Source organism: Ambystoma mexicanum, chromosome 13 (assembly GCF_040938575.1).
Source record: "Ambystoma mexicanum isolate Mex_15411 chromosome 13, UKY_AmexF1_1, whole genome shotgun sequence".
Taxonomy (NCBI): domain Eukaryota; kingdom Metazoa; phylum Chordata; class Amphibia; order Caudata; family Ambystomatidae; genus Ambystoma; species Ambystoma mexicanum.
The window spans coordinates 203,337,046-203,364,985 of NC_090938.1; the positions used below are offsets into that span (position 1 = coordinate 203,337,046).

Consider the following 27,940-nt stretch of genomic DNA (forward strand, 5'->3'; position numbering starts at 1 on the left):
GGATCCCATGATGCTGGCACCCCTGCAGGCCCCGCTGTCCAAGCATGGCTTCCTCTAGAATGATGCAGATGACACACGTGATGAGATGTTGCCAATGCAAGTGTGCTGTAGTTCAGACGCCTGTTGTTAACAGGGGCACAGTAATTCCAACAGAGTGTGGTATGCAATGGGATTTTGGGCGCCAGGATTTTACCAAATTGCTTACCTGGAAGAATAGTGGGTCATGGGGCAGTAAGAGGAAAGGTCAGAGGGATGGGGTGAACGAATCCAAATTCATACAGGAAAAGTGAAACATTTTTCCCGATAGGGATCATAGGTTTTAGGGGGGCCTGCATATGGCAAAATGGTGGCACAGGGGATGTTCTTGCTTCTTCTCACCCAAAGGGCTGTACCCCTTCCCATTGTGCAAGAGGTGGCTTCCCGGCCAGTGATTCCTGGTTCTAGTCTTAGTTCATTTTTCCTCCCCTGGTCCTTCAATATCTCGGGGTGCCAGTTTCCACTATCCTGGGGTCCCTTGCATTTCGATGAGTCTAGTGTTCTTACTAGGCTGTTGATGGTCTGTGAAGTCTGGACTTCTCCCCCTGTTTACCATCTTTGGGCAAAGCAGGTGGTGGCACCTGCCCCCACTGGTCACCCAAGTCCCCCCCAACCAGCACAGAACATGTGCCTTTGCCAGAGTAGGCAGCATTGGGGCCGCTGCTAGGACTTAAAAGGAAATGAAGGTTGTAGCGCCCCCTAGGCTGTCTCGGTCAGCCAATGAGGAAGAGCTCACTCAAGTAAAGAAACTTTCCTGGTGAAACCTCCTAGAACACTGTAGCTCAAATGTGTTAAACTAAAACTGCAAAGATACAGATGGAAATTTCTAAAAATGAAACGCCATGAAACCAGGACCCTTAACCATAATTTATTTTCCTTAGTACTTCCTGAAAATTTTAATTTGTGATGTTTTGAATCTTTATGTTTCCAACAGATGATGTAAACAGTTGTTTCCAGAGGCAGGCATTAACCCTTTACTTTCTCTCTTCTTTAGCAAATCCCCAATGCTCACAAAGACTGGGTGTGTGCTCTGGCCTTTGTCCCCAGCCGTCCCATGCTGCTGAGTGCCTGCCGAGGTGGTGTGATTAAGGTGTGGAACGTCGACAGCTTCACGCCCATTGGAGAGGTCAAGGGTCACGACAGCCCGATCAATGCTCTTTGCACCAACTCCCGGCACATATTCACTGCCTCCAGGTAAGACACCACTGGGTGGGCAGGAGATCAAGAACGCCTGTGCTTCCCTTGCAGGCTGTGCATATAGAGAACTAATGTCAATGGGGGTCATTACAAGTTGGGCGGTAAGGGATACCGGGCACCGGTAAGGAGACCGGGCCGGTAATCCCTTACCGCCCAATTCCAAGGTCCCTTAGTGGGAACCATAAAGGATGTGTGGTCTGACCACACGTCCTTTACGGGTCCCGCTAAGGGACCAGGGCGCTAATAACGGGCCTGCTATTCGCGAGCCCGTTATTAGCGCCCTCCCCATTCCCATTGAACCCTATGGGGCTCAAATGGGAATGGGGAATGGTTGGTTCAATGGGGACTTACTGGTCCCTCCAGGGTCGGAATGCACCGGTAAGTCCCCATTGAACCGGATCGGTGCCAGACCTTGTATTGGAGGCAGCCATGGCACAAATAGCACCATTGCTACCTCCAATCTCGGAATGAGGTCCAATGTCTGAAAGTGCTCAGAAGCGCCCTCCTCTTGCACTCTACCGCTTTGTTCAGCATGGGCAGATAATACACAAAACAGGGTTCTGCAACCTATGGCTCTTCAGATGTTTTGGACTACAACTCCCATCAACCTTAGCAAGCATATTCAATGGTGAGGAATGACGGTAGCTGCAAAGCAGCAGGAGAGTTGCAGGGTGTAGACCCCTGACATAGAAAATATCTGTCAGGCTGCATATTCAGTAATTACTCTGGAGGTTGAACACATTTCTACTTATATTTCGCCCCTCGGCCCTTAGGGCCAGTGATGCACTATGCACACTGTAGGTCATAGGGTCAGATGAGGTCATGGACGCCCTTTGCCCTTCAGGCTTGTGTAATAAAATGTGTCCTTGAATAATAATAACACCTAACATTTAAGCATTTCTAATAGACATCTTTGTGGCTATTGGGCGTTGGATGGACCTTCACATCAAATCTAACTAGATACCCCAAAACACCTTCACACTAAATCTGGAGAGGAGGCTGGACAAAGAAGAAGCAGAAGTTGCATGGGAGTGCAAGAGGTAGAGATTTATGAGGGAATCAAGCAGAAAAGAGTGAGACGGGAGAAGAGCAGGGCTGCAATACACGCAGAAGACCCCGATGGAGCACATGAAAGGCATTGGTCCTCTATAAGGCTGCCGATAGGTGGTTGAATTCTGTTGGGGTGGCTGGGAGGGTAAGCCTTCATAAACCAGATGGTCTTAAGAACCCCGATCACTGACCACTCCAAATTAGGGATGTAACGGTATTACGGTATACCGTTAAAGATATTGTGAACCACTTAATTGAACAATAATAACCGTCACATTGTTTATACCGGTATACCGTTTATACCGTTAAGTATGCTTTTCAATCTGATTTGGAATCGCTGCAGTTAGCAAGTGCTGTGCAGTCTTGGTCTTGCACTGTTGGATGTGCCGTCTGCCAAGGAGTTTCAGTTGGAGCAGTTTTTAATGCCATTCCATAAACCACACGTGCCTGACACAAAATCAATATGTTAGCAATAGGAAGAATAAATACAGTGCCAAGAAGGAAAAGGGTTTACTTTGGGTTGGGGCTTTGGGGTTTATATATTTATAATGGAAAATGTTTTGTAAACTTATGACAATGGGGGATTTCCCTGGTTCTATCATTGAATTTACATATAATAAGTCACACTGCAAAATTTACTCATTTCTGTGGGTATTCCCTGCTGCCATACCAAAGGGTAACATGTCTCTGATTACTGAACACCTTTTGGCCTGCAAGTAAACTAAAGGCTGTAACGTAAAGAGAGAGTGCATGTGTGTGTATGCGCACAAGCCTATACTACCATCAGACTCCATTGATCTGTGGCATGCAGGTTATCAAGATGGCAACATGTTCATCTTCACCAGTAGCCAGTGGGGCAACTAAAAGCCTAAATGACCACTTAAGAAAAGCTATTCAGTTTGCTTTGCCAGTTGCAGCAGGCCCACCCCCCCTCGCCACACGTGTGTTTGTGTTTGGTGGAAGCAAGGCATTTCAGTGGAAAGTATGTTGAAAAGCCCAATTCTGGCCCTGATGCCTGGATTTGTTTGTGATGATAAATCTGACAATTTATGACCTTTTAGAAAATATTTGTTAAGATTAGTTAACTCCACCTGCTATACCGCGATAACCATGATATACCGTCATTTGGCAAGAAGGTTATGGTACCGTCATAAAACTAATACCGTGACACCAAATGCCTACTTCGTGCTCCCAAAACCTCTCCATTGTGCTCCATCGGTGTAGGGGGGTCTTCTTCATTTATTGCAGGTCTGCTTTTCTCCCGTTCCACTGACACCCTCAGCTCCCATGGGCAAAAACACTACTCGCAGACCAGCCTTTCCACCTGCACATGGACATCTAATGGTCCCTCCCATCGCACCTCAAACAACTTAACACCACACCTGCATTGGTAGGGGGGGAGGGGGCGGCGCTTGTAATATGGGGCCGTTGACCGGGGGTTGGAATGAAGAATGTTACATGAATCGGGGCTGGGGGGGGGGGGGAAATGCAGTGGCTATGTTGGGTGGTTGTTATCTCTGCTCCATGTACCGCAGCTAACTGTTGCATAAAGGGTTTAGGGAGGGTGGGGGTAGGAAACCAGGCGGGAGCAGGACCCCCCATAAATTGTACATTTTGACCTGTCCCCCTGGATGTGTTGGGAATATGATGAATTGTTGCTCCTGGTGTGTCATTGGGTGCACAACCTTTACCTTAGGAGCTGCAAGATAATTATGAGTTCTCTATGAGTTCAGCTATGAGGTCCTTACACTGGTTCTATTCTATCATACGGATCTGCCCCCAATAGTTCAAAGCTTTTCTATAAATCCGAGCTCCTGCATCTCTTCTTAATCCATAAAAAAGAGAAATAATTGACTCTTAAAAAGGTGCCATTTTTGGAATAATAAGATTCTTATTATTATGTATGCAGTGCTTTCACCAAAGCGCTGTACAAACAACATCCTTTAAATATAATGATTAATAGCCAACTGAAACTGGCACTCCTTTAATGACCTCAGAAGGATGAAAGGATGAGTTAGCCTTGCTGGCATTCAAAAATGCAACCTGCAGTTCACACACAGAGCTCAGCGACGAGCACTTAACCCACTGAGCTATTTTAAGGCTGACTAGTGTACACCCTTTTCATTCATGGTATTAACAAATGTTTAGCACATGCAAAGGGCAGCCGCCACATTTTGCGCACTTTCGCCTCAGACCAATTGCATGAGGCTGCCGGTGATCAAAGAATCGCAAATGCGCCTCCCACAATCCCCAGCTCCATTCTGATTCACACAAGCTCCAAGAAGAAGAAGTGTAACTCTCCAGGCGCGTGTTCATGGGTAAAAAGTGAAACCAATACAATTACACTTTTTTCTCCTCAAGTGCTGTCAGACGGTAGGGGAAGTGGAACATTTTCAGGGGAACATTTTGAAAATAAGTTCCGTTTGTTCCTAGGTGCCAAATGCAAATTGCACCGAGCAAGTGACTTGCTACTATTATGAGAATGCTCCATCTACTTTTGTAGGTCTGTCCCTCCTTTGCATCGCCTTTCCATTGCCATTGCTCCGGCCAACCTACCTTTGCATATGCAAATAGGGTTGTACTGGACGTACACCCTGCTTGCGCGCAGATTGGTAATTTGTGGCATACGGTTTGCTTTGTGCATCGTTTGAAATGTTTGCACCAGCCAACTATGCTCTCTTTTCTAGCTCAAATTTAGGTGGTAAGATAGCTCAGTGGGTTAAACGCGCGCTGCTGGGTCGCGGGTTTGAATCCCAGCCAGGTCGATTCATCCATTCACCCTTCCAAGGTTGACAAAATTAATACTAATTTTGATTGGGCAGTAATTGTATACAAACATTTTCTATGTAAAGTGCTTTGGATAAAAGCGCTATATAAATAACAAGTTATTTTTATCATTATAAATTAATTTGTACTCAGAAAAATAGTCTGTAATCCAGCCCTTGTTAGTTGATGCTACAATGCACAGACATGCTATTGCAATCAGTGCTCGATAGGTGGCGATAAAGCAATTTAATCAGTGAAGATCTGCTCTGAAAACACCAGATCTATATATGTTCTGCTCTGTGATCTGGGATGAAAGAGGCAGAAAGTTTCACATGACAGACTCCACAATGAGTATACATGTTTTACATGTATGAGGATGACCTCCAACTACTTCTCTGCACGGAGGAGTTAGGGTGCTCGTAGTAGTGTCTGTGTTGATCATCTGCCCGGTAATAGGTAACAAACCGGGTCTACAGCCTATGCCCTTCCAGGTGTTTTGTACTACAAGTCCCATCAGCCTCAGGCAGACCTGACAAAAGTGATGGATCATGGCGTCTTTTCCAAACCACCGGGCAAGGCACAGGTCTCAGACCCCTGGTGTATGGCCTCCAATAGAATGCAACTGAATTCTCCAAAATCAGAAGCCAATATTTTTGGCTGGGGTACTCGAGAACTCTTTTGGCCATCAGTGGCTGGGTCTGACCCTGTAGGTGGGAAAGTTGGATCGGAGCCTGGTCCTAAATCTTTTGTTTACCCTCTGGGTTGTTTCGGGAGGATAGCTTAGGGGCAACGTGCTTGCCCTGAAAGCAAGAGAGCACAGAGCACCACAGGTTCGATCCCCAGGTCCGCGCTTAGAAACCTCTGGGTATTAAGCACGTTATAAATAACCTATCATATCGTATCTCTAATCGTCATGGTTATGAGAGACGGTTTTTGATTAGACATGTCTCACGCGCACTGTCCATGTTGCCATAGACACAGAGGTTCGTAGCAGTGTAGCGTTTTTTTGGCAAGTATTCAGTGCTGTGCCGGAGCGTATCTGGCCCGGTCTACAGCTAATGACGGCTGTCTTCATCGATTCTCCAATGCAGTTGCAACATTTCTGTTGAGATTATGGAAGCTTGGGAACATGCATCGTAAGACCCTTCACCCCAGCCCCTCCGCCCCCCAAAGAATGCGTCTTCTGATTCCATGCTAAACCCACAGGGCTATCCAAAAACGGGGTCCTCTGGAGCCTAAACCTACATGAGGTGGTCCCCATCTAGGTCCTCCAAATGTTGGGATTTCCTATTATGTATTAGCTGTTGATGGCATTATTTGCTGACCTGTTTTTTTTCTGCAGCAACCTTTTTTCATGGTAAGTCTGCAATTTACATTTATATTGAGGGGGAAAATGTAATTTTTATTTTTTGAAGGCAGGAGAGGGCTCAGAAATCATGTGCAGCAGGCAATTTGGTAATCTGAGAAATATTTACAATTTTGCAATTACTATATATGAAAGCAGAAAACTAAAATCAGCTGTGGAATTCGATTTTACACATCTCTATCTTATCTATCAATTCTATTTTAAATGAGTTGATCGGTAGTAAATTCATCGACAGATATTTCATAGCTCCACAATATGGAATTTGTAAGCATGAGTTAAAAATGCCATGAAAACAGGGTGTATCTCTGCTATTTCACCTCAATTTGCAACTCCCACCCTAAGACTTCTAGGGCCTGATTCGTGGATTTGTTTGCACTGGTGCAAAGTGACTTTGCACTGTCAACAAAAACCCTGATTCACAGTGTATTTTTGCAGTGCAAAGTCACTTTGCACTGCAAGAGTACTCTTTGCACTGCGCTAAATGGGCCTAATTCCCGGTGGAAAGAGCTTGATGAACGAAGCAAATAGGACACTGCGGGGATGTTGCAGGCAGTTAAGAGTGGGCGTGAGCACTGGAGGATACTTACTGGGTGGGAGCACGAGGAAGTGCGTTGGGGGCCAGCGCGAGGAAAGCGGAGGGAAGATGGCGCCGCCCCACTCATCAGGGGACTCTTAGAGCAAGTGACTATGAGGTAGAGCCTGCATTCTGGGCCACCTGATTGGTTGGGCATCTGCCATTCATCGCCTTATCGGTGCTAATACAAGACATATGTTCAGACATTTGTCCCGCTCTACATCTCCTGCAGCTAGAAATGACATACTGGCTAGAAATGACATGCTGGCACTCTGCCATCAACTCCTTAAGGCAACCACACTGCCCACATCTGATGTTTATTTGAATTTCTGGTTTTATTTGGGGTATTTATTGAGCACAAACCTGGCCTCGGGAAGAAACAAAGTGCTGCATATCGTCTTGGTTACAGGCGTACAACAGATGGCTGTAAGGGTGAACAGCCCTTACAACATGTGATGCGTGAATTGTGGTCCGTTTACTATCAACGATAAGGGGGAAAACACAGAGGAAAAGGGATATTAATCCAAGTGTGACAGCTGATCCCCCCTGTGTATATTTCTGCTGTGAAATCCCCCCCTGATTTAGAAGTAGAGCGCCTGGGGCCAACTGGTAGAACTGGCTCACGGTTCGCAGCCATGTTACTGTGAGGTTGCTTCTCTACCGGAGCCTGGCCAGCCTTGCTAAGCCTTTTTGGCCAAATGCACACATGTATCCTAATCGTATTCCATGACCGCCAACACTCTGGATATCGGTCCCCGAGGGCATTCCCACTAAGCGCATTGAAACTGTAATAATGGTAAAATGGTGCTATACAATGACAAGTAAAATACAATGCAATACAATACAACAGGTGCCACGTCCATTCTTCTCTGCAGTGCGTCCTCTGTTGCCACCTGCTGGTAACCAGTAGATTTCTCCCAGCATGCACATCTATGATTCTAAATGTAACTTGTGGGCCTAGAGGTCCATTCTTTGTTGATGCGAAAAATTGAATGGGTTCGAGGGGGACGTGAGAACATATTTTTTTCTAGCCTGCAGGGTACAGCTGGCTGTCTATAAATTAAAATCTGTTTCCCACCGCCAGCTTCTTTCTCATCCTCATTGGGGTCTGAGGAAAAGTGCTGGCGATGAACCTGCTCTTTGACCTTTCCCCTCTGGTTTCCCATGCCTCTTAGCCTATGCTCTGCAAACTCTTGATACCTTAGCTAAACTCCTCAGCGTGCTTTGTGCATGGATCCTTGCAAAGATACTTACGTGCAGCGGTTCCATGTGTTAAAATCGTGGCAAAAATGGCTGTGAACACAAAATATCACGGCAAAAGGCCAAGGTTTTGCCACCGCAATCCATGGAAAGGATGCAGGTGACATCCCTGCAACCCCTGGACCCATTATACCATTTAAGGGGAGCGAGGGACACCCCCGCAACCCGTGCTCCCCTTAAATGATGTAATGGGGTATACCTTTAACGGGTCAAACCACTTCATTTTTGCCACGATTTTTTGTTCAGGCGACATTTTTGCAGCAAATTTATCACTGCATACCCATGCAGCTAGTTCAATGCGTGGGATTTGCATACCATTGGCCGCGTCAGGGCGGCAGGATCTGGCAGGTAAATGTACTTGCCAGCCCTTTGGCCCGTGATAGCAGGTCCTGCTTGATTCTCAGGTAAGAGGTCATGTGTCGCACCAGGAGCAGCACCTGCCTAGGGATTGGATGAGATACGCCCTCCTCTGCCACAAGACCTGCCATGTTGGGTAACATCCCTAGTTTGGCCAACAAAGGTACTCTGTATCTTATTATTGAGGGCATCATCTATTCTCTGAAGGAGCCGTATATCCCCAGTTATATATTCCTTTGCCTTTGAGAAGCAGTATCTGCCAAGGTATCAGGCCCATATCGATGCATAGGATCAGTACCTTAGATATGATGGGTTATTTATAACGCGCTTAATACCCAGAGGTTTCTAAGTGCGGACCCGGGGATCAAACCTGTGGTGCTCCGTGTCGGCTTGCTTCCAAGGCGAGTACGCTGCCCCTGAGCTATCCTCCCTACCTACCTTGACCTCAGGTGTTGTGCCAGGGTGGGCCATCCGTAGTTGGTCTTGCCTAAGTATATCCAGAGCAGGTCCTGGCTGGTCACTGTGTGAGATCCCTCTGTGCCGCCCCCTACGCCCCAGTGTCAGTAGCTGCCTAGGCATTAGTCTTGTCGCACCATCTGTTCCGTGGTCTCACTCTCATCTTTCTCCATCTCCCTCTCTCTGCTTTCCTCCTTTCTGTCCCACAGCGACTGTCGGGTGAAGGTGTGGAGCTACGTGCCTGGGCTCACCCCCTGCCTCCCGAGACGGGTCCTTGCCATCAAGGGCCGTGCATCCAGCCTTCCTTGAGCCTCTCCATCCCCTCTCTTTTATTACTTTCTATTTCCTCTGCTCTGCCCAGCTTGGTCATCTTCCTCTTATTTCTTTCTCCATATGTTTACTTTGTATGTATGTTTCTTAATTCCTTGTTTCCTTCTTTTCCCTCTTACCCTTCATGTTTTCTCTGTGTTTGAATCTATTTGCTGTGCTTTCTTCTTATTCGAACCCCCCCACCCTTACATTCTTGTTTTCTGACTTACCTTTCTTCTTTCTCTTTCACTGTTTTTAGTTTTCTGCTCCTGTTTCTATTTTGTCTCCTTATCAAATGTCTTTTTTTCCTCCCTTCCTTTCTCGTGGACTCATTTTCCTGCCAATCTCTCGCCATTCCTGCAGAGCCCCTGCCCTCCTTTCCTTCTGACACACCTTCCTTCCTCTTGTGTTTCCCTTCTCTTTCATTCACACTCTTTCTGTTTCTCTTTGTCTACCTTCCCTTCCCACCTTCTCTTTTTTTGCTCCGCGTATGCGCCACACACACTGAGCTGCTAGTGAACGGTATGGGACTTTCTGAATTTGTTTTTATCTTATGCTTTTGGAAGAATATTTGTTTGGAATGCTGAGAAAACAAATCCTAATTGAAAGTGCCCTTTTATTAACCCATCTCATAAGCTTTCTTTGTATTTTATTTTTGTTTCTGCAAGCTTTGGCATGCTCTGATATCGCAGTTAAATGCACCTCCCATGACTTTCAAAGAAACGTTATTATCATTTTGTGTTGCAGGATCTAACAGGCACTTTCATTGTCTCACTAGCTTAATTCGATCCCCACTGTCTTGAATTTAAATGTAACAAAATGAAGATGCTTACAGTAAAAATGTTCAAGCAATAAACTGCTTTGAACTTGCAGTCTAACATTCCAAGAAGGCAGTGGGGCTTCAAGTTCATCCCAGTGAGTAGCCATCCACTCCTAAGACCGGCAAGCCTTACCCCAAGCACTCTTTTAAAAATATATATTTTATTTGCATTTTTAAAGCACTCACACAGCCCGGGGGCATCGAGGCGCTGTTACAGAATTTTTTGTTTTTGTCTTAGTTGCATATTTATAATGCACTTAAATACCCAGAGGTTTCTAAGCACGGACCAGGGATCAAACCTGTGTTGCTTCATGTTGTCTTGCTTCCAAGGCGTGCACGTTGCCCCTGAGCTATCCTCCCAGCACTCTAAGGTGGAATTTAGCTTGTTGAGCAATTTTCCCCCATGCACCCATCAAAAAGATTGAGAACCTCATGCATTTTCTATTACTCACTAACATTAGTTGGTAAGTCTTGTTTCCTCCATTTTCCTTCTCTACTGTCCTGAAAGTCATTCTTCCCTTTCTGCAGGACCACCCCTTTGAGCTACTATTTGAAGAAGGCCTGCGATGGCCAAAGTGCAGAGGGTGAGCCAGCAGCGTGTCAATGGCTTACCTGCCAGCACCCCTCTAGGCCAGAAGGCCAGAATTGTCCTTTCCTCTAAAGATGTATTTCTCAGCTCATTTGCGACTCACAAAATCCAGAAATCTACACCCCACTCAGACACCACAGGCCAATTGATCAATCTTATCGCCATACAGTATCCCAACGACAGCCAGAAAAAAAGGAATGGAAACCACAGGTACAATCTTAGAGAAAAAGCTGCACCTGAAAACGAATTAAGCCTGACTGAAATTTCTTAAAAGTGATTCGTCGGTGTCTGCGATAACTTCTAGTGAGAATCCAGTAGGCTTGCAGGTTCCTGCAGGGTTTTCTTCCTGGCCAAATCTGTTCAAATCCCCGATAACATTTCTGTAAAGTTTGTGAGAAGTTTGGCCGGTTCGGCTGATTTATTGGTGCAAAAGCATACACAAAATAACTGTAGCTTCAGGAAGGGAGAGAAGGTTAGGGGAAAGGAAGAGTCAGGTGAAGATGGGCCCTGGAGCCAGTTGCAAGAGAATATTGAGTCCTGCGCACACCTGGGAATATTACCCAAGTAGGACAGCACATTAAATTCTTCAGTAAGATATCTGAGTACATTAATGCACCTACTGCAGAGATCGATTTGTAACCTGCAGGTACCATGTTTGTATCCGGTAATAACTCTGCCTTCATCCTTCTAATAGTAAAGTTGAAGTGGGTATTTGCAATATTGCAAGTCATAATAGCAGAGTCAGGCACATGTCAGACATCCCAGAGTCTGGGTTTAATCAGGCACCGGTCGACTCATTGAGTATTATAGAGGTTTATAATATCACAATATAGAGAATTCATAGCAGACTTGGACCTGTGAAAGGACTATAGGGCTCCGGAAAAGTCAGTCAAGCATTCTCGGTGCATAAGCATTCATCCTGCTAAGTTTGCTTCCATGCAGACTACTGAGGTTACTTATTTAAAAACAGGGAGAATTCAGGGCTGTAGGTCAATGACCTCAGAAAGGCCGGTAGGGCAGAGACAGAATCAGTTACTTCGCAGGCATTAATGATATAGACTCTGATGTTCCTTAGAGGAATCCCATTTTGTCAGGTTGGATTGCAATGTTATGAGCACTGCACCTTGGAAAAATCACTTAGCGGCAGTAAGAGGCCTATTCTGAAAATATGTGTTGGTATAATTAATAAGACATGCTAGTGCATCTCATCACGTGTGCACAAAAGAGATGTGCCCTTTTCACAAAATGTGTGAATAAGGTGACCTGTGCATTTCTCAAAGAAATGCAAATAAGAAAATGTCTCTTCTGTGCTTTTTTCTATTTGCATTGCTTTTTGTGAATTTAACACTACGGGGCTCATTTTAAATAGAATGCAAATTGCAAGGGAGAATGCAAAACTGAAGAGTGAAACAAGGCAAAATCACCTTTACCCTCCAGTTTTACCCTCCGTTTGGCAAAAGAATCCACTGCCTGCATAATACGCTTTGCCAGTTGTGTTTATTAATGGATTCCTATGGAATCCCCCTGCTATTTAGCAAGAGCAAGTGCATGGCAGAATCCATAGGAATCCATTGGTTTTGTACCTGCATAAAAATGACATGCATGCTTGAAACCTGGTGTTCGCCCAAGACAGAGAAGGACAACAAAGCAGAGATGCAAACTGCGCTTGTTTTCCCGCTACACCTTAGCAGGCCATGACAAAATCCTGGAGTGTAAATGCAAGGTGTAAATGGCTAACACCTTCGTTTTACACCTTACTCCACAGCTTGGAAAAGGACCCCCTATCTGTTTTTTTTTTAGAAAAAGATTACAAAATATTTGTGAGCTGTAACCAAACCAACATGCACTCATCTGACACTGTATGACTGAACCGCGGAAGGACAACTGTGTCGTAATTTCCCAGTACCCGGTAGCAGAAGAATGGCGGCAGCATAGGGCCGCCTCTTTCGAACGGTTGCTCATAACTTCCCTGCACAAGCTGAGGTAGGAGGGCAGTGATACTGTGACGAAAGGCGCTGATGCCCTTACTCGATGCGTATCCTTTATGACCCCATCGGAAATGCGTGGGATGCCATTTTGCTTTTATTTCCACATTGATTCTTCGCTCTGGATCGATAGTTGCTTGAAAGCAGTGGTATTGACCAAAAATTCAATGCAGGAATTAAAAGCATTTGTTTCTATTTTATCTCAGTCCTTGCTGTGTTTGCTTTTCCCCAGATTCAATTGACGACACAAACCAATTTTGAGATTTTGGCACAAGAAGCAGTGGGCCTTATTCCAGGTCTGCCGGTATCCTGGTGGATTGGCAAACACACCTACCTTTTCGTCCGCCTGACATCCCGGCAATATCGGGATTTTAAGGCGGCAGAACAACCGGCAAATCCCATTCCATGGAGTCCCATAGCACTTGATAGGGGGATCTGCCAGTATTTTTGGCACTGGCAATACCAGTGCCGAAAATACCAGCTGTTTTATGCAGGTGGGGATCTGAGTTACCTCCAGCTCTTGCCTGAATAAAGTCAGGTTACCCCCGCCGGCATACTTGTACTCTGCCAGACCGGTAAAGTGCTGGTATATGTAAATACTGGCACTTGTTTACCAGGCCGGCAGGGTCATAATGAGGCCCAGTGTACAGTCCAGCCTAAAGCTTCTCTTCTGAAGTCAGGCTTTATAGTATGTCCAAAGGTCCATGAAGTTGATACAATGGAATGTTTCCCAAAATAAAGAAGACCTATTGGTACAAGATAGCTCAATGCGTTAATGCGATGTTGCAATAAGGCGTGAACAACCTGCAGGATAAAGACTTTGGAAACCCAAAGGCTCTGAGCTAGTCTTTCTGCATCCTGTATCAGTGGGAGGAGACCCACTCTGCTGTTTAATAATTAGGCAGCTGTGACTTACTGCTGCCTGAAATGTGCATTACTATTGACTGGGCTTTGCCAGTTTAGCTTTTCTGTATGTCTGGGGCACATTAGAATACTGCAACAGCCGCATGTCTCCGCTCACAGTAGGTCTCACTAGCAATGTTGTCCATGGACACATCTTGACAGCACTGTGGCTGTGGCTCAGCATTCTACCACGACAAATCGTTTTTGCCCATAAAGCCATTCAAAATAGCTTCTGGAGGTCTCGAGACAACCTATGTAAAAAAAAAAAGAATCCACGGTAAACCTGGACTGACTCCGGCAGCCCTTGCCACACCGAGGATGACTTGTTAGTTAGCCGTGGATGTAGAATCTCACTAACCATGATCAGAACATGAAGATCATTACTGATTTCCACTCCGCCAATCATAGTGTTTGGAGTGCATTCAATAACGGCTGATATTGACCGCATTCTGAACATTCTGGCGTCCGAAGAAGACAAAGAAAAACACTTTTCAATTTTCCTGCAGGATTTCTTACAGCAAGGCACCCACATTTGGAGGATCTTAATTTCAGAGACCTGTCCAATTGAATGCACCAAAGAGAAAGGGAACATAGGAAAATGTTTTACTTTTTTTTAAATGTTGTATAATGTTACTGTTTATTTTTACATTATGCCTAATTCCTATGCTCATGGTTAACGAAAAAAAAAAATTATGAAGATATCCTTGCAGTTTGAATTCTACCAAAGAAAGCATCCTTTAATTTGCTAACACAGTTTATCTATTTACTTTATTTGCTCTTAAACTATCGCTTTTTGCTTCGCCAACGTGTTTTGCTGTCAGCGGCTATGCACCAATAGCCGTGTAGATCTCAAAGGGTTCATTATGGCTTGGGAAAATGACCGTTCCCCAACTTATGGCCCTCGGCAAATGACCTCTGCCTCAGTCTTTGAGGCTTTATCCTAATAAGTCTTTTAATGCCCCATCCAGTCAAATGCTCGGATCTTACAAATAATGGTTTCAATCAGTTCAAATCAGTGGAACCCCCAGAGAGAGGACTAGGCTGGGCATTTCAAGTGAGTCTTAAGAGACCGGCTTTGGTTCACTTGTGGTTAAAATCAATGCTAATTCGGGTCCCAGGCAGCAATTGTCTCGAATCAAGTTTAAATTGATTCAACCTAAAATTAAGTACTAGAAAAAAGACTGGATGAAGAAAATGTCACATGAAATGAAATCAGATAAAAAGCATAACAAATGAAAATCAATAGAAATTAAATTTAAACAGTAACATAGTTCAAGGTTTTGAACTGCGTAGAGCAAAAGGGTGCTTTTGTTATTCATCCAAGACACTCAGACTGTTGTTTACATCTTTCATATGGTAAGTTTCGCTTTCATTTCACTGAAACTGAGTGATACCTTTTTGGTTAGATAGGTTTAAATCAGAGTTGAACTGGCTCACCCTCTCGCCAATATTTATGGTCAACACCACCAAGCAAATCGTCGCTTCAACACCTGGACGTGAGCAGTTTAAGTGATGCCCGCTTTCATCAAACTCAGAAGGCTTTGGTCTCTCTGGCATTCAAGCATGTAACCTACGGATTGCAGAGAGTTTTCCGCAGCCGGTCCTCAACCTGCTAAGCTATTCTAGCATCTTCTCTTATGCGCCTAGAAACACTTGTGTACAGGCGCGTTATAAATGGCATATCATATCATGCATGGTGAAAGGGATGTCAGTGCTCACTGTTTAAAATGATGAGATGCTGAGCCTTCACAAAGGCGTTTTTCAATGGTAATATCCCACTGAGAAACGCTTTGTGAATCAGGCCCGCTCTCTTCCCCGCGAACATAATTTTGAACGTGCAAAGGAGGCATTGGCCAATGTTAAAGACGGATCAAGAAATTTGGAAAGATGGGAAGAATAGAGAAGTTAGCGTGTAGGGTCCGTGGGACTGTTTTTTCTTTTGCATTTTCGGACTTGTATTTTTTGTAATGGGAAAAGCAAAACTACTAGAATGCAAAGAAAAAAATCAGGTGTGGATAAGCACCTAGAGATTGGAATGGATCATATTGGCAACTATGGGGCTGTGCTCAATGATTAATCCCATTAAGAAACACCTGTGGACCAGTTGAATGACAAAGGCCTAAAAAACATCTTTGCTCATGGGCGGAGTTTGCCACACACGAGCATCTTTGAAAATGTATAGAGTTACTATTTGCTTTGCTAAAGACCTGCCTGTCTTAACCATTTAACACAGCGTTTGTTTTAGAGCTGCTTGAAGAGAAGGAACATCAATCAGTACAGGCTGAGCCTACTGCGGCTCAGTGGACTAATGCATCCACTGCAAGGTTATGTGTTTGACTTCATGGTCACAGGTTCAAATCCTGGCAGGTCCACTCAGCCCTTCATCCTTCTGAGGTCGATAAAATGAGTACCATTAAGTTGGGTAACAATAAACATCTGTTATTAGCACCAAGATGCCGCTTCGGGGGTGAACGTGTGCTTTATGGACTGCCAATTCGGGTTTTCCATAGCTGGGGATCACTTTGTAGCGATCAAATAATAAAATATTATACAGTATTTAATGTGTCTTAGTATACTTTACACATTACATAAAATACAAACATCAATAAAAAGATAAAACAGTGCTAGCAATCATTAATACACATCCATACAAATCCCAAAAAATAAAAGAATACACCTGCATGGGCTTGAAGTATGACATATCATCACACTGGCCCCCACAAACCGCAACCATCGGATTGACTGCAGTTCTCCACTGACTTCTATCCATATCTGACATATAGCCAGCCGCAGGGACCTGCTCGATGTATTGCGACAGCGCCTCCAGAACGACTCTGTGTGCGAATTCAGCCAGATGCTGCATGCAAAGGTGCCCCATTTTGAGACATTCCTTTAGGACGTGTTAAGGAGTTTTACCTACTCTGCGTATCTGGCAAATGCGGCAGTGCCTCTCTTTCCTGGGGATCCCTGTCATAAAAAGAGTGTTTAGTCAGAGGATTGCACAGGGGCAACGTGCTGGTCTTGGAAGCAAAACCATGCTGAGCAACAGAGGTTTGAATCCCTGATCGCGCTTAAAAATAATACTCGGGTACAGTATTAGGCACGTTGTTAAAAAAGAATTAAATAAATAAGAGGAGGAAGGAAGTATCAATGGGCATACCATGTATGGCTGTTTTTTTTCTTTTTTAAAGAATATTATGTCTTTGGTACAAATGCATAACTCTTCAAAGCGGCTCATAATATGAAAATGACCCATTAAGTTAGTTATAATTCTTGAGAGCTACATCAGCATTTTGGAAAAAGAGCCTATGAAAATGTGTCACTTGTTGAATGGTTCACAAATGCAGGCATTTAAAGAGTTAACTTTCTCTTTCACATAAAACGTGCTTCCCTCGTCCATGTATGTGCTACTACAGACTGGCATGGGATGGGGTGGAGCAAACAGGTGTTCATCCATTCTCCAGCATTGGATCTTTCATGGATTCACATGCTTAGAATATTCCCCGTCGTCAGGCTGGGAATCCTCGGTAAGTTATATAGACATTTTCCATAGGAAAAAATTCAGACACTCTTGTGTCCTATCCACGTCGTTTTGGGCCGCGCACGCCGGTGCCACTAGGTCGTAGGGGTATATATAGCTCCGCCCCCGCGGCTCCCTCAGATTTCAACCGTCTTCCAAAGTGGTGGGATTACCTCGCGTATCTACTATTTGGTTAGGCTGTTCTTCTGCGACTGTTCTTTTCAAGAGAATGTCTGGAAAAGCGTTGTTTCGTCTGTGTGCTACGTGCGGCCTTAAGAAGGTGTACGAGGGGGATGGTCATATGGACTGCATTTACTGCCTTCATCCTCACCACACGGCGGACACTTGTGAAATCTGTCAGGGTTTCTCCCAGAAAACCCTCAAAGATCGGAAAAGACGCCTGGTCGATTGGCTCAACGACGGAGCGGGTGCGTACCCGGCATCAGAGGTGGGCTCCACGGCCTCAAAAAGTAAGTCGGAACCCCCGACGAAGAAGGCACGTGCTGCCGAGAAACGAACCTCGGAGTCGGCCGAAAGACGACCCTCGGAGAAACATTCGGAGAAACATTCGAAAGCCTCCTCATCTTCACACAAGGCTCCGTCTTCTTCCTCCTCATCTAAAAAGGAGAGAAAAGAATCATCTAAATCCTCCTCAGGAGACCGTCATAAGTCTACCTTGAGTTGAGAGGCCGCGTCCAGTAAGTCGGCCCCAAAAGCGGCGGGAACACCTCAAGGCCCTGCGCCATTGGCTTCGCTGACTGCCCGCTCGTCGACGCCTGTGTCATCGGCGGCTCCTCCCGCATGTCAGACTGCGGCGGTAGGAAACATATCGTCGACGGTGGTCCCGTCGATGGGATGGCAGCCGGAGGTCTTCGATCCCGTCCCGCCGGAGGCCCTGCTTCAACCAGAGGCGACTTTCTCCATCTCGTCGGCTGACGAGGAACGCGACACAGTCGCGCGCCCAACCAATCTGGGTCTGCAACTGACCAGCGCAATGTCGCTTTTGGGTGTGGGTTCCATCCCTACTACCTCGTCATTACTGAACCCCCAGGCGGTTCTGTCCTTGGAGGTGCTAAATACGCTACAGAAACTGTTGCAGCGTTTGGACACACAAATACCCGAGCCTGGGGCCCCGACACGGATACAGTCTACGCCATTCGTCGACGAGCCGGGCCCAGCTCCTCGCTAGGCGACCAGGATTACGGCCGCTTCCCACGCGCCGGAAGATTGTCCTACCCTGCAAGAAGAAGGAGAATTACAAGACTCTGACCCTGAGGGATCAGGTTCAGACATCTCACTATCCCCCTCAAGGGACCCAACTTGGGACTCTGAAGCGGAGGTGAAAGCTCCGAGAAGTCCGGCACATCCATCGCCGCCTGACGACGTGGGTGCATTCCATGCCATGATGAGTAAGGCGTGTTCGGAGTTTGGCCTAGTTCCTGAAGAGGAGAAAAATGATTGTTTTCTTTTTGATCATATGGGCAAGAGAAGGAAATCCATATTCGCCATCCCGATTTTGGATCATGTCTGGCAAGAGGGCCTGAAGACCATGCGGCACCCGTTCTCTGAACCGGCAGTCAAAGGTCGTTTTGAGAAGAAGTTCAAGGCTCCGGAATCGACTCCCAAGTGCCTGATGTCTCAACCTTCGCCGGAGTCGGTGGTATCGGCGGCGGCGGCGAGAAAGGCCAGGTCTCAACATAAATGCACGACCCCTCCAGACAACGAGGCCGGGAGACAGGACGCTTTCGGCAAGAAGGTGCTGTCCGTCGGCGCGACGACGGTAAAAGCAGCCAACTCCTTGGCGATTATGTCTAGGTATGACAGGGAAATGTGGCACCGACTGGCTCCTATCTTGGAGCATTTGCCCGAGGAACATAGAAAGTCCGCAATGTTGCTAGTGCGGGAAGGAGAGGAGGCCTCCAACCATGCTATAAATATTGCTGTCGACCTAGCTGAGTCCGGTTTTAAGCAAATCAATAATGGCGTAGTTCTACGTAGACAAGCCTGGCTCAAGTGCACTACGTTCAGACCAGAGGTGCAATATAAAGTCTTGGATATGCCGTGTGAAGGGCAACAACTGTTCGGTGAAAAAGTTGATGAAGCCTTGAAGGGCATGAAAGAGGATACTGACACGGCACGGTCACTCAGAGCCCTACAGAGTGGTAGGAATTTTCGTTCCTTTCGTCCTTTCAGAGGGGCCTCTGGTAACTCCCGGTTTGGGTCATCTAGAGACCGAGGTTTCAGCAGGCCCTCCTACTCGTCCCAAGGCTACAGGCGTGCGGCCCAATCATCATGTAGAGGAAGAGATTACCAGATCTCCAGACGATGGAGTGCCTACTCTTCGTCGACGAAAGATAAACAAACCAAGAACCAACAATGACATGCTTCAGGGCGTCCTGGGGAGTTGAGTGTCTCGTCACATCGACGAGTGGGAGCGCATAACAACAGACCGATGGGTTTTAGACACGATTCATCTGGGCCACTCTCTACAGTTCAAGGGCAAGCCACCACACATTCCACCGGTGTTCTCGGCCCAGCCCCACCTTCAAGTACTGCTACAGGAGGTGGCGCTTATGCTGCAGAAAGGGGCAATACAACTGGTCCCGGTGGCAGAAAAAGGACAGGGAGTGTACTCCCAGTACTTTGTTATCAAGAAACCAAACGGAAAATGGCGTCCCATCTGGATCTACGAGTGCTCAACAAACTGCTCAAGAATTTAAAATTCAAAATGCTGACGCTTCAGGAGGTGATCCTATCGATACAACCTGGAGATTATTTGTCGTCACTAGACCTTCAGGACGCATACTTCCATATCCCGATGCGTCGACGGCACAAAAGATTTCTGCGGTTCGTCGTCGGATGAACCCACTATCAGTTCAAGGTCCTCCCGTTCGGCCTAAAATCGTCCCCCAGGACGTTCACCAAATGTCTGGCTCCAATAGCAGCCTGGCTCAGAAAGGAAGGTCACCATGTGTACCCTTATTTAGACGATTGGCTAGTGAGGGGACTGTCTCCAGAAAGGGCACAAGAAAGCCTAGATGCCACCCTGGCCCTCCTGCAACATTTGGGCTTCGCAGTGAACTTCGACAAGTCCTCGTTAAAGCCTTCAAGGACCTTGGTCTTTTTGGGAGCAGAGTTCCACGCACAGTCGGGACTGGTGAAGCCATCCCCCGAAAGGATTCAAAGACTGCAACAAAAGGCATTGGAATGGGAGATCGACACCAAAGTGTCAGTACGAAGGTACATGTCCCTGCTGGGGACCATGTCGTCCTGCATACCCTTGATAAACAACTGTCGCCTCTTCATGAGGCCTCTTCAAGAATTCTTGGCGGATCGATGGACACAGTCTCGAGGACGCTGGTCGGACAAGTTGACCATCAACGGCCAGCTCGTGCAGGCGCTTCAATGGTGGAGAATCTCCATACACCTAACGAAGGGAATGCCCTTACTGGAGCCTGCGTTCCAGAAGACAGTGGTTACGGATACTTCTCTAACTGGGTGGGGAGCTCATCTGGACTCCTTACAGGTTCAGGGTCGTTGGTCATCGGAAGAGTCCTCCCTCCACATCAACCTGCTAGAGTTAGGTCAGTGCGTTGGGCCCTAAAATCTTTTCTGCCACAGATAAAAGGCTCAGTGGTGAGAATAATGACAGACAACACGACAACCATGTTTTATCTACGGAAGCAGGGAGGACTCCCTCCAGGAGCCTGTCGACGGAAGCCCAGGAGATCTGGCATTGGGCCCTACAACACGACATACATCTGTTGGCGTTCCACTTACCAGGAGTAAAAAATGTGCAAGCAGACGCTCTCAGCAGAGAGATGAATTGTCTACACGAATGGGAACTGAACGATCAGCAACTGCACCGGATCTTCGCGGAATGGGGTCATCCGGCCCTCGATCTCTTTGCAACAAGAGACAACAAGAAATGCTCCCAGTACGCGAGCAGGTGGCCACAACTAGACTCGCTAGGGGACGCGTTCTCCTTCCCGTGGAGGTGCAAGTTTCTGTATGCCTTCCCCCCATTCCCTCTCATCCGTCGGACTCTGGAATGGATCCACAGATATCCTTGTCGGGTGATCCTGGTGGCCCCGTATTGGGCCAGACAAGTGTGGTTCTCTGATCTACTTCACCTCTCAGTGGCAGAACCAATGAGGTTCCAGAAGATCCCCAACCTTCTGTCTCAGGAGAAAGAGACCGATTGGCATCACGACCCGGACAGCCTCAGTCTGACGGCCTGGCTCCTGATTTCGCCAAGTTTGGCGCGTTAGCGATTCCAGCGGATTGCCATCATATTTTGCAAGCCGCAAGGGCACCTTCCACGAACGCTTCATACACATACAAATGGAAAAGGTTCTGCATATGGTTCTCAGGCCAACCAGGTCTGGTCCCACGGGCGATCACACCGGAACAACTCCTACCATACTTGCTGCTCCTGGCAAATAACGGGTTATCTGTTTCATCCATAAAGGTGCATCTAGCTGCCATCTCGAGATTTACTCGGAAGAGACATTCCACTCCACTGTTCAGTGACCGCCTAGTTAAACACTTTCTTAAAGGGTTGTTTAGAACCTTTCCTCCCAAGAAGAAGTTTCCTCCTATCTGGAGTCTGAACTTGGTCCTGGCAGCCCTGATGAAACCCCCCTTTGAACCAATGTCATCGACATCATTAAAATTCTTGTCTTGGAAATTGGCTTTCCTGGTGGCCATTACTTCTGCTCGTCGCCTGTCGGAAATACAAGCTCTAGTGATCGACCCTCCGTATTTGAGGTTTTTCAGTAATAAAGTAGTGCTGGCCACTAACCCGCATTTCATACCTAAAGTGCCTTCCGTGTTCCATAAACACGCTGCTATAGTGTTGCCTACATTCTTTCCAACACCGTCTTCAGTAGCGGAGAAGACTCTCCATACATTGGACGTGAAAAAAGCTTTGAAATTTTACCTCCATCGCACTCAAAGCTTCAGAGACACGAGACAACTCTTCGTAGCTTATGGCCCTGCGGCTAGGGGTAAAGCGATTTCAAAACAAGGACTATCCAGATGGGTGTCTTCGGCCATTTCTTATTGTCATTCCAAGGCCGGAAAGCCGCTAGAAAAGCGTCCAAGGGCCTATTCGACGAGATCTACATCGTCGTCGACGGCTTTGTGGTCCGGAATTCCGCTGGGGGATATCTGCCAGGCGGCTTCCTGGTCGGTACCACACACGTTTACCTGGCATTACTGTCTCGCACAGCAACATGCTGAAGATACACAGATGGGGCGGGCAGTACTACGTCATCTGTTCCAATAAGGTAAGCCCCAAGTGGGTTGCATCCTTCGGCAACTATGCTTTAAAGTGTTGTGTCTTTTACAGTTAACATGTTATAATGTAATGTGTTGCCATAGTAAGTGAGCACTGTGCTTGTTGTGATGTTGGTTTGCATACACACCTCCAATGTTGGGGGATACTGCTATACAATCTATTCTAAGCATGTGAATCCATGAAAGATCCAATGCTGGAGAAGGGAATAGTTTCTTACCTGTAACTCCATTTCTCCAGCATTGGTATCTTTCATGGATTCACATGCGCCCGCCGGCCTCCCCTGAGCATGCAAACCAGAGATCCCCCCATACTACTTTGGGGGCTGAAATCTGAGGGAGCTGCGGGGGCGGAGTTATATATACCCCTACGTCCTAGTGGCGCCGGCGTGCGCGGCCCAAAATGACGTGGATAGGACACAAGAGTGTCTGAATTTTTTTGCTATGGAAAATGTCTATATAACTTACCGAGGATTCCCAGCCTGACGACAGGGAATATTCTAAGCATGTGAATCCATGAAAGATACCAATGCTGGAGAAATGGAGTTACAGGTAAGAAACTATTCCCTTCCAGGGCTCAAAAATGGCCGTCAAACCAGGGATCTGCCAGGGGTCCCCACTCTAAAAGTAATTGAAAATAATTACGAGTAGCAGTACTGCTCATAACCAGTAGATGTCACCAACACTCAAATTTGGAATCACTGGATTTCATTCATTGTAATGGGTTATTTATAATGCTCAATACACAGCCGGTTCTGAGCGCGCCCCCGTGGATCCAACCTTTGTTGTTGCACGTCGTCTTGCAGCACGTTGCCCCTGAGCTATCCTCCCAAGACTTCCACCTCCGATTATTTGTTCAGTAATGCTCTGCAGGGAAAATATAATATAGTTTTTCAACATATTGAATTGATAGAATGTTATTAAAAGAAATAATGACTGCATACACATCATGTATTTCTGTCAAAATAATTGAGGGATTGGAACCTTTAGTGACCTCGGATGATTTGATTTTTTTTTCATATTGAAATCTTTTTCTTTTGATCAATGATCAATTTTAAAGAACTTTCCTTTTAACATACAGTGTACCTCCCTTTACTGCAACTCGAAGGTGTCTGTTAGGCAGTCCTTTAGTTCCATAGGCCACGTGTCTTTTAAGGGGTCCTTAGGAACTTGTGATTCTTATGTCGTGCTGCACCCTTCTTAAGGTCCACCTTAAATAATGTTTTGCCACTCGTGCCCCACCCCCCTTGATTTATTTTTCGACCTTTTGCCCTTAGCAGACACCATTATGTAAAAAGGGTTACTTTTAAAATGGATGCCCCCTGCTCCTTCCACGTTGTTCTCTTCCTGCTCCAGCCTCTGCCGCCCCCCCCACTGAAACGCCTGCATACATATTCCAGTAATTGCCCAGAAAACCTGGGCATCCAGCCTTGCTGAGGGCCCAAAGGCTGTACACCCTAGTAGAGAGAAGAATGCCAAACCCAAACTTTCAAGCAACCGAAGAGCCCACAAAAAAACAAATGCTAAACTTGGGGCACCCGCATTGTTTACTGTTTGCCAGTGTGTGCCTACAGATGTTGCCCCGTACAACAGATCGGTCCGTCTTTATATTCTTAGGCCAGCGGTATGCAACCTTTGGCTCCTCAGATGTTTTGAACTACAACTCCCATCTAGCACCAGCCAGCAAAGTCCATTGCAAGGGATCATCATGGGATTTGTAGTCCAGAACATTTGGCGACCCGTCAATTGCTGATCCCTGCATTGGCTTATAATGAAGTCATCAAATCTTCTCCCACATCTGCATCTGAAAGTTGAATAGAAAAGTCTTGATTAAAAAAAAAAAATCTAAAGGCTTGGATTGGAACAACATTGCTCTAGTTGTAGCGAATTATATGTATATTTTAATATATTATTTAACTGTACTTAAAAATGTGAGCTTGTTTGACGTAATCCCTTTTAATCCTGCTGTTCTATGTTTACTTGACAGCGATCTCACCGTCAAGGTCTGGAAGTGCCGAAGATTACTCAAAGGGACCGGTTAGTGTCACGAAGGATGCAACTGGTTACCTCCAGTGGGTTACCGCGTTCTTCTGTTGGACTTACCCAAGGTGATAGAGGAAGGTAACTGAGGACTCGGGAGTCGTGAGCGGAGCACAGTCCTCCTTGGAATGCTGGACGCGACGCAGCAACACGGTGCTATGCAGCGGGGAAGAGTACGTCAGTCCCACAAAACGTTTTGCACCTGTTGATCAGGTGGACCTTTGCACAGCCAGCTCTCCTGCCGTATCAATGCTCGTAGATGCCAAGAACAAAGTAACTTGAAGGACCTCCTCTTCTCCTCGCTGAAATGCCCTGAGCACAATCTAATTTTGAGCAGCACACAACTGAAACATACATAAATACCAATTTCTGTTTACCAAATGAGGAGCAGTGGACAGTCCCCCTCCCATCACCCACCCCTTGGACCTCCCCACTCTACCTCTTGTATTGTTTGTGGTTTTGTTCCAAGCTGCCCTCTTACTGCCACTGATCTGAAAATCAAAATCACCTAAAAAGACTACAATTTTGCTACAATCCCCATATCAGTTTCTGGTAAATCCCTCTCTTCCAAATTCCAACGTCACCCAAAAGCTAACAAAGCCGTGGAGTCTGTTATTGTGCCATTCAGCATTCTCTGGACGCCATTTTAATTGAGGACCTGAAAACACGAGCCAGAGAAGCGAAATTGTGTATTCTGGGGTGGCCTGAAGAGAGGGGAAGGCAAGCTTTTGGAAGAAATTCAAGCGTGCATTTGTCAAGTTTGTCTGATTCACTCTTTGGGGCATAAAGCCTGCATCTTGCGTACATATATTGAAGTTGGCTTGGTTTTGAGCCCTGCATTGTGGTCCTTATCTCTACGTCAAGAAGGGCCATGCGACTCCTAAATTGATTTATTTTTCCCATCGTACTCCCAAGTAGGGCTACAGTTTACTCAAGAGTCTTCAACTGAGCTGGACTGCACAGATCCTGGGCGCCATATAATATGTAATTACAGCTGTCCAGTGGATGTATGAGTGGGGTTTGAATGGAGAACTCTTTGATATTTTTACAGCAGGCAAAGTGTGCACGTGTGCGCGTGTATGTGCGCGTGTAAATCAAGAGACACTGCGTGGTGGTCTTACAGTTTTTAGAGCATAGAGAGACACAGTAGAGGGCAGAGAGTGTTTGTGTGGATGGTGTCATAAATTTAGAGTGTGGATGAGTTTGTCAAGGACAAAGGTGTGAATTACAACAACTGTGACAATTTCCAGCATGCACCTGTGTTCCAGTGTGAGGTTGAAGGGCATTAGCAGAGCAATGTGTGCTTGGTTGCACAATACTGTCCCCACTCTATCCGGTAATATATTTGGAATGCTTCCCAACTTACAAGACCAATGTATGCAACATTATTGTCTGTTCCTCTAACAGGGAGTGCCGAGCCAGTGCATAAGCAGCAGTGGTTATGGATGCCCACCCTTGCAAGCGTTGGAACCGTTTGCTGAAAGCATCACAAGGTTACATTTAGCAAACAATGTATCATGGTGAAAAGGTGCCATTTGGTTACGACCTCACTTCTTCAAGTATCCACAAGCAACCGCTATCAGGCCGGTCGCACTCAAACAAAATCAGCCAACAAAAGTAATTTGCCTTCTGAGTGTGAATCCTTGGAATCAGCTTTATTTTTCACATGCATCAGGATTCATCCTAGCTGTTGCAACAGGTCCTCCATTCACCTCTACATGTAAAGCGAAGAGTGTCCATTACGAACAGAGACAATTGAGAGTTGACCGTGGAAAGTTGGCGAAAGAGCACAGAAGTCGACTTTCTGATTTACCTCTTGGTCCACTCGTAAACACTGTAGTTTGTTGTATTCCGAAACAGAGGCACAAGAGGAAGCTACGTGGCTTAAAATGTGAAGTTCTGCAAGTCTTGTTTAGGGCTTTGATGTCCGTTAGCTGTGAACCGTTGAGTAGTAGAATCGTGGTACAGGCTTCTTTAGTGAACAGGATGGGGAGGGCAACATGTGGGAAGTTTAATTATGCTTTACTTAATGTGCACTGAACATTAATGGGTTACATGTGTAAATAATGTTGAACTACTTGAAATGTACTCAGAAAATGTTATTGCCACCTGTGGATGAATACGTGGCACGTAGATAGAATGGTCAACCATCCAATAACGTTTAGAAGGACCCTGTAGAATGAGATTGGAAAGTCTGGCCTAATAGATCAGAAGCCCATAGAAATGAATTGAAGTCGACCTGAGGTCCCATAGATATGCATTACAGCACATCTGAGATCCCATAGAAATGCATTGGAGTCAATCCGAGGTCCCATAGAAATGCATTACAGTACATCTGATATCCCATAGAAATGCATTGAAGTCAATCTGAGGTCCAATAGAAATGCATTGAAGTATATCCGAGTCCCATAGAAATGAATTGAAGTCGACCTGAAGTCTCATAGAAATGCATTGAAATATATCTGAGTCCCATAGAAATGCATTGTAGTTGCTAGATTTATCTTAAGCTAAGAACACCAAGAAGAATGTTTCCATTTTTAAATTAATAGGATGGTTGGCCACCATAAAGCAGACTATCATTCCTGAAGTTGAGGCAACACGTTGTTTACCTCGTGAGCTGTGTGAATTAAACCCTTCTCAGACTAGGGAGCTAGCTTTTCTTACACTCTCAATCACATCGCTGAGCTGCAAGCGAGAGATGTGATAATGCACTTTAAAAATAAAACAAAATATGTTTGTAGTTATTGGGATTCGTGCATTGGGGTTAGAGGGGCTTGTTGCCATGACGACATGCACTGGACTATGAACTGCTGTCATGGTTACCAGTAATATGGCAGGCTATATTTGGTTTGTGACCTTTTACTGTCATCCCCAGTTGAAGGGTTTAATTATATGTGTATATATAGATGTGTGTGTATAAAAAATATATATAAAACATGTACATATGTGCACACTTTTTGTAGCATCGTTGCTAAAAGGTGCCTTAACTGCACTGATATTTCTTTCTGTAGATGCAATGTGAGCATTGGCAAAGATGTATGTTTGAGTCGTTTTGCTTAGTTTAAAAACATCTCATTTTCACTGTATAAAGAGACAGTTTGTATATATTATTTTGTATGAGTACATATGGAAAAATGTAAATAGTGTAAAAAAAGGTATTTAAAAAACCAAAATGTACATTTTGTTTTTGACTGCGAGTGAGCCTCCCTGACTAGTCTTAATAAATAAATTAAATCTACTCTTATTTATGGTAACTCTTTTGACGTGGGCTTGGTGGCGGTAAAGCTGCTGTTGACATCACTGCCCTCTACCCCATTACCAGCAATGTTGCAAACGCAATAGGTAGGTTAAAAGCATCCCCACAACACACACAGTGTTTGTGTAGCAGACTTCAAGATCATTATAAACGAGACA

The 27,940-nt window shown here is 45.8% G+C and overlaps 1 protein-coding gene across 3 annotated transcripts in view; it reads left to right on the forward strand.

The window, feature by feature from the left end:
* The window catches only part of KIF21B (kinesin family member 21B), a 414,008-nt gene extending 386,238 nt beyond the window's left edge, over window positions 1–27,770 (forward strand). For 2 of the 3 annotated variants that reach the window (XR_011282930.1, XR_011282931.1), the window contains 3 exons: window positions 1,031–1,230; window positions 9,272–9,893; window positions 24,474–27,770. Coding sequence is in view for 1 of the 3 variants with exons in the window: in XM_069633645.1 (XP_069489746.1) it covers window positions 1,031–1,230; window positions 24,474–24,528 (255 nt within the window). In the remaining 2 variants the exon portion in view is untranslated. The remainder of the gene's footprint in view (window positions 1–1,030; window positions 1,231–9,271; window positions 9,894–24,473) is intronic. The other variant, XM_069633645.1, reaches the window with a different exon arrangement.
* The last annotated feature ends 170 nt before the right edge of the window (window positions 27,771–27,940 follow it).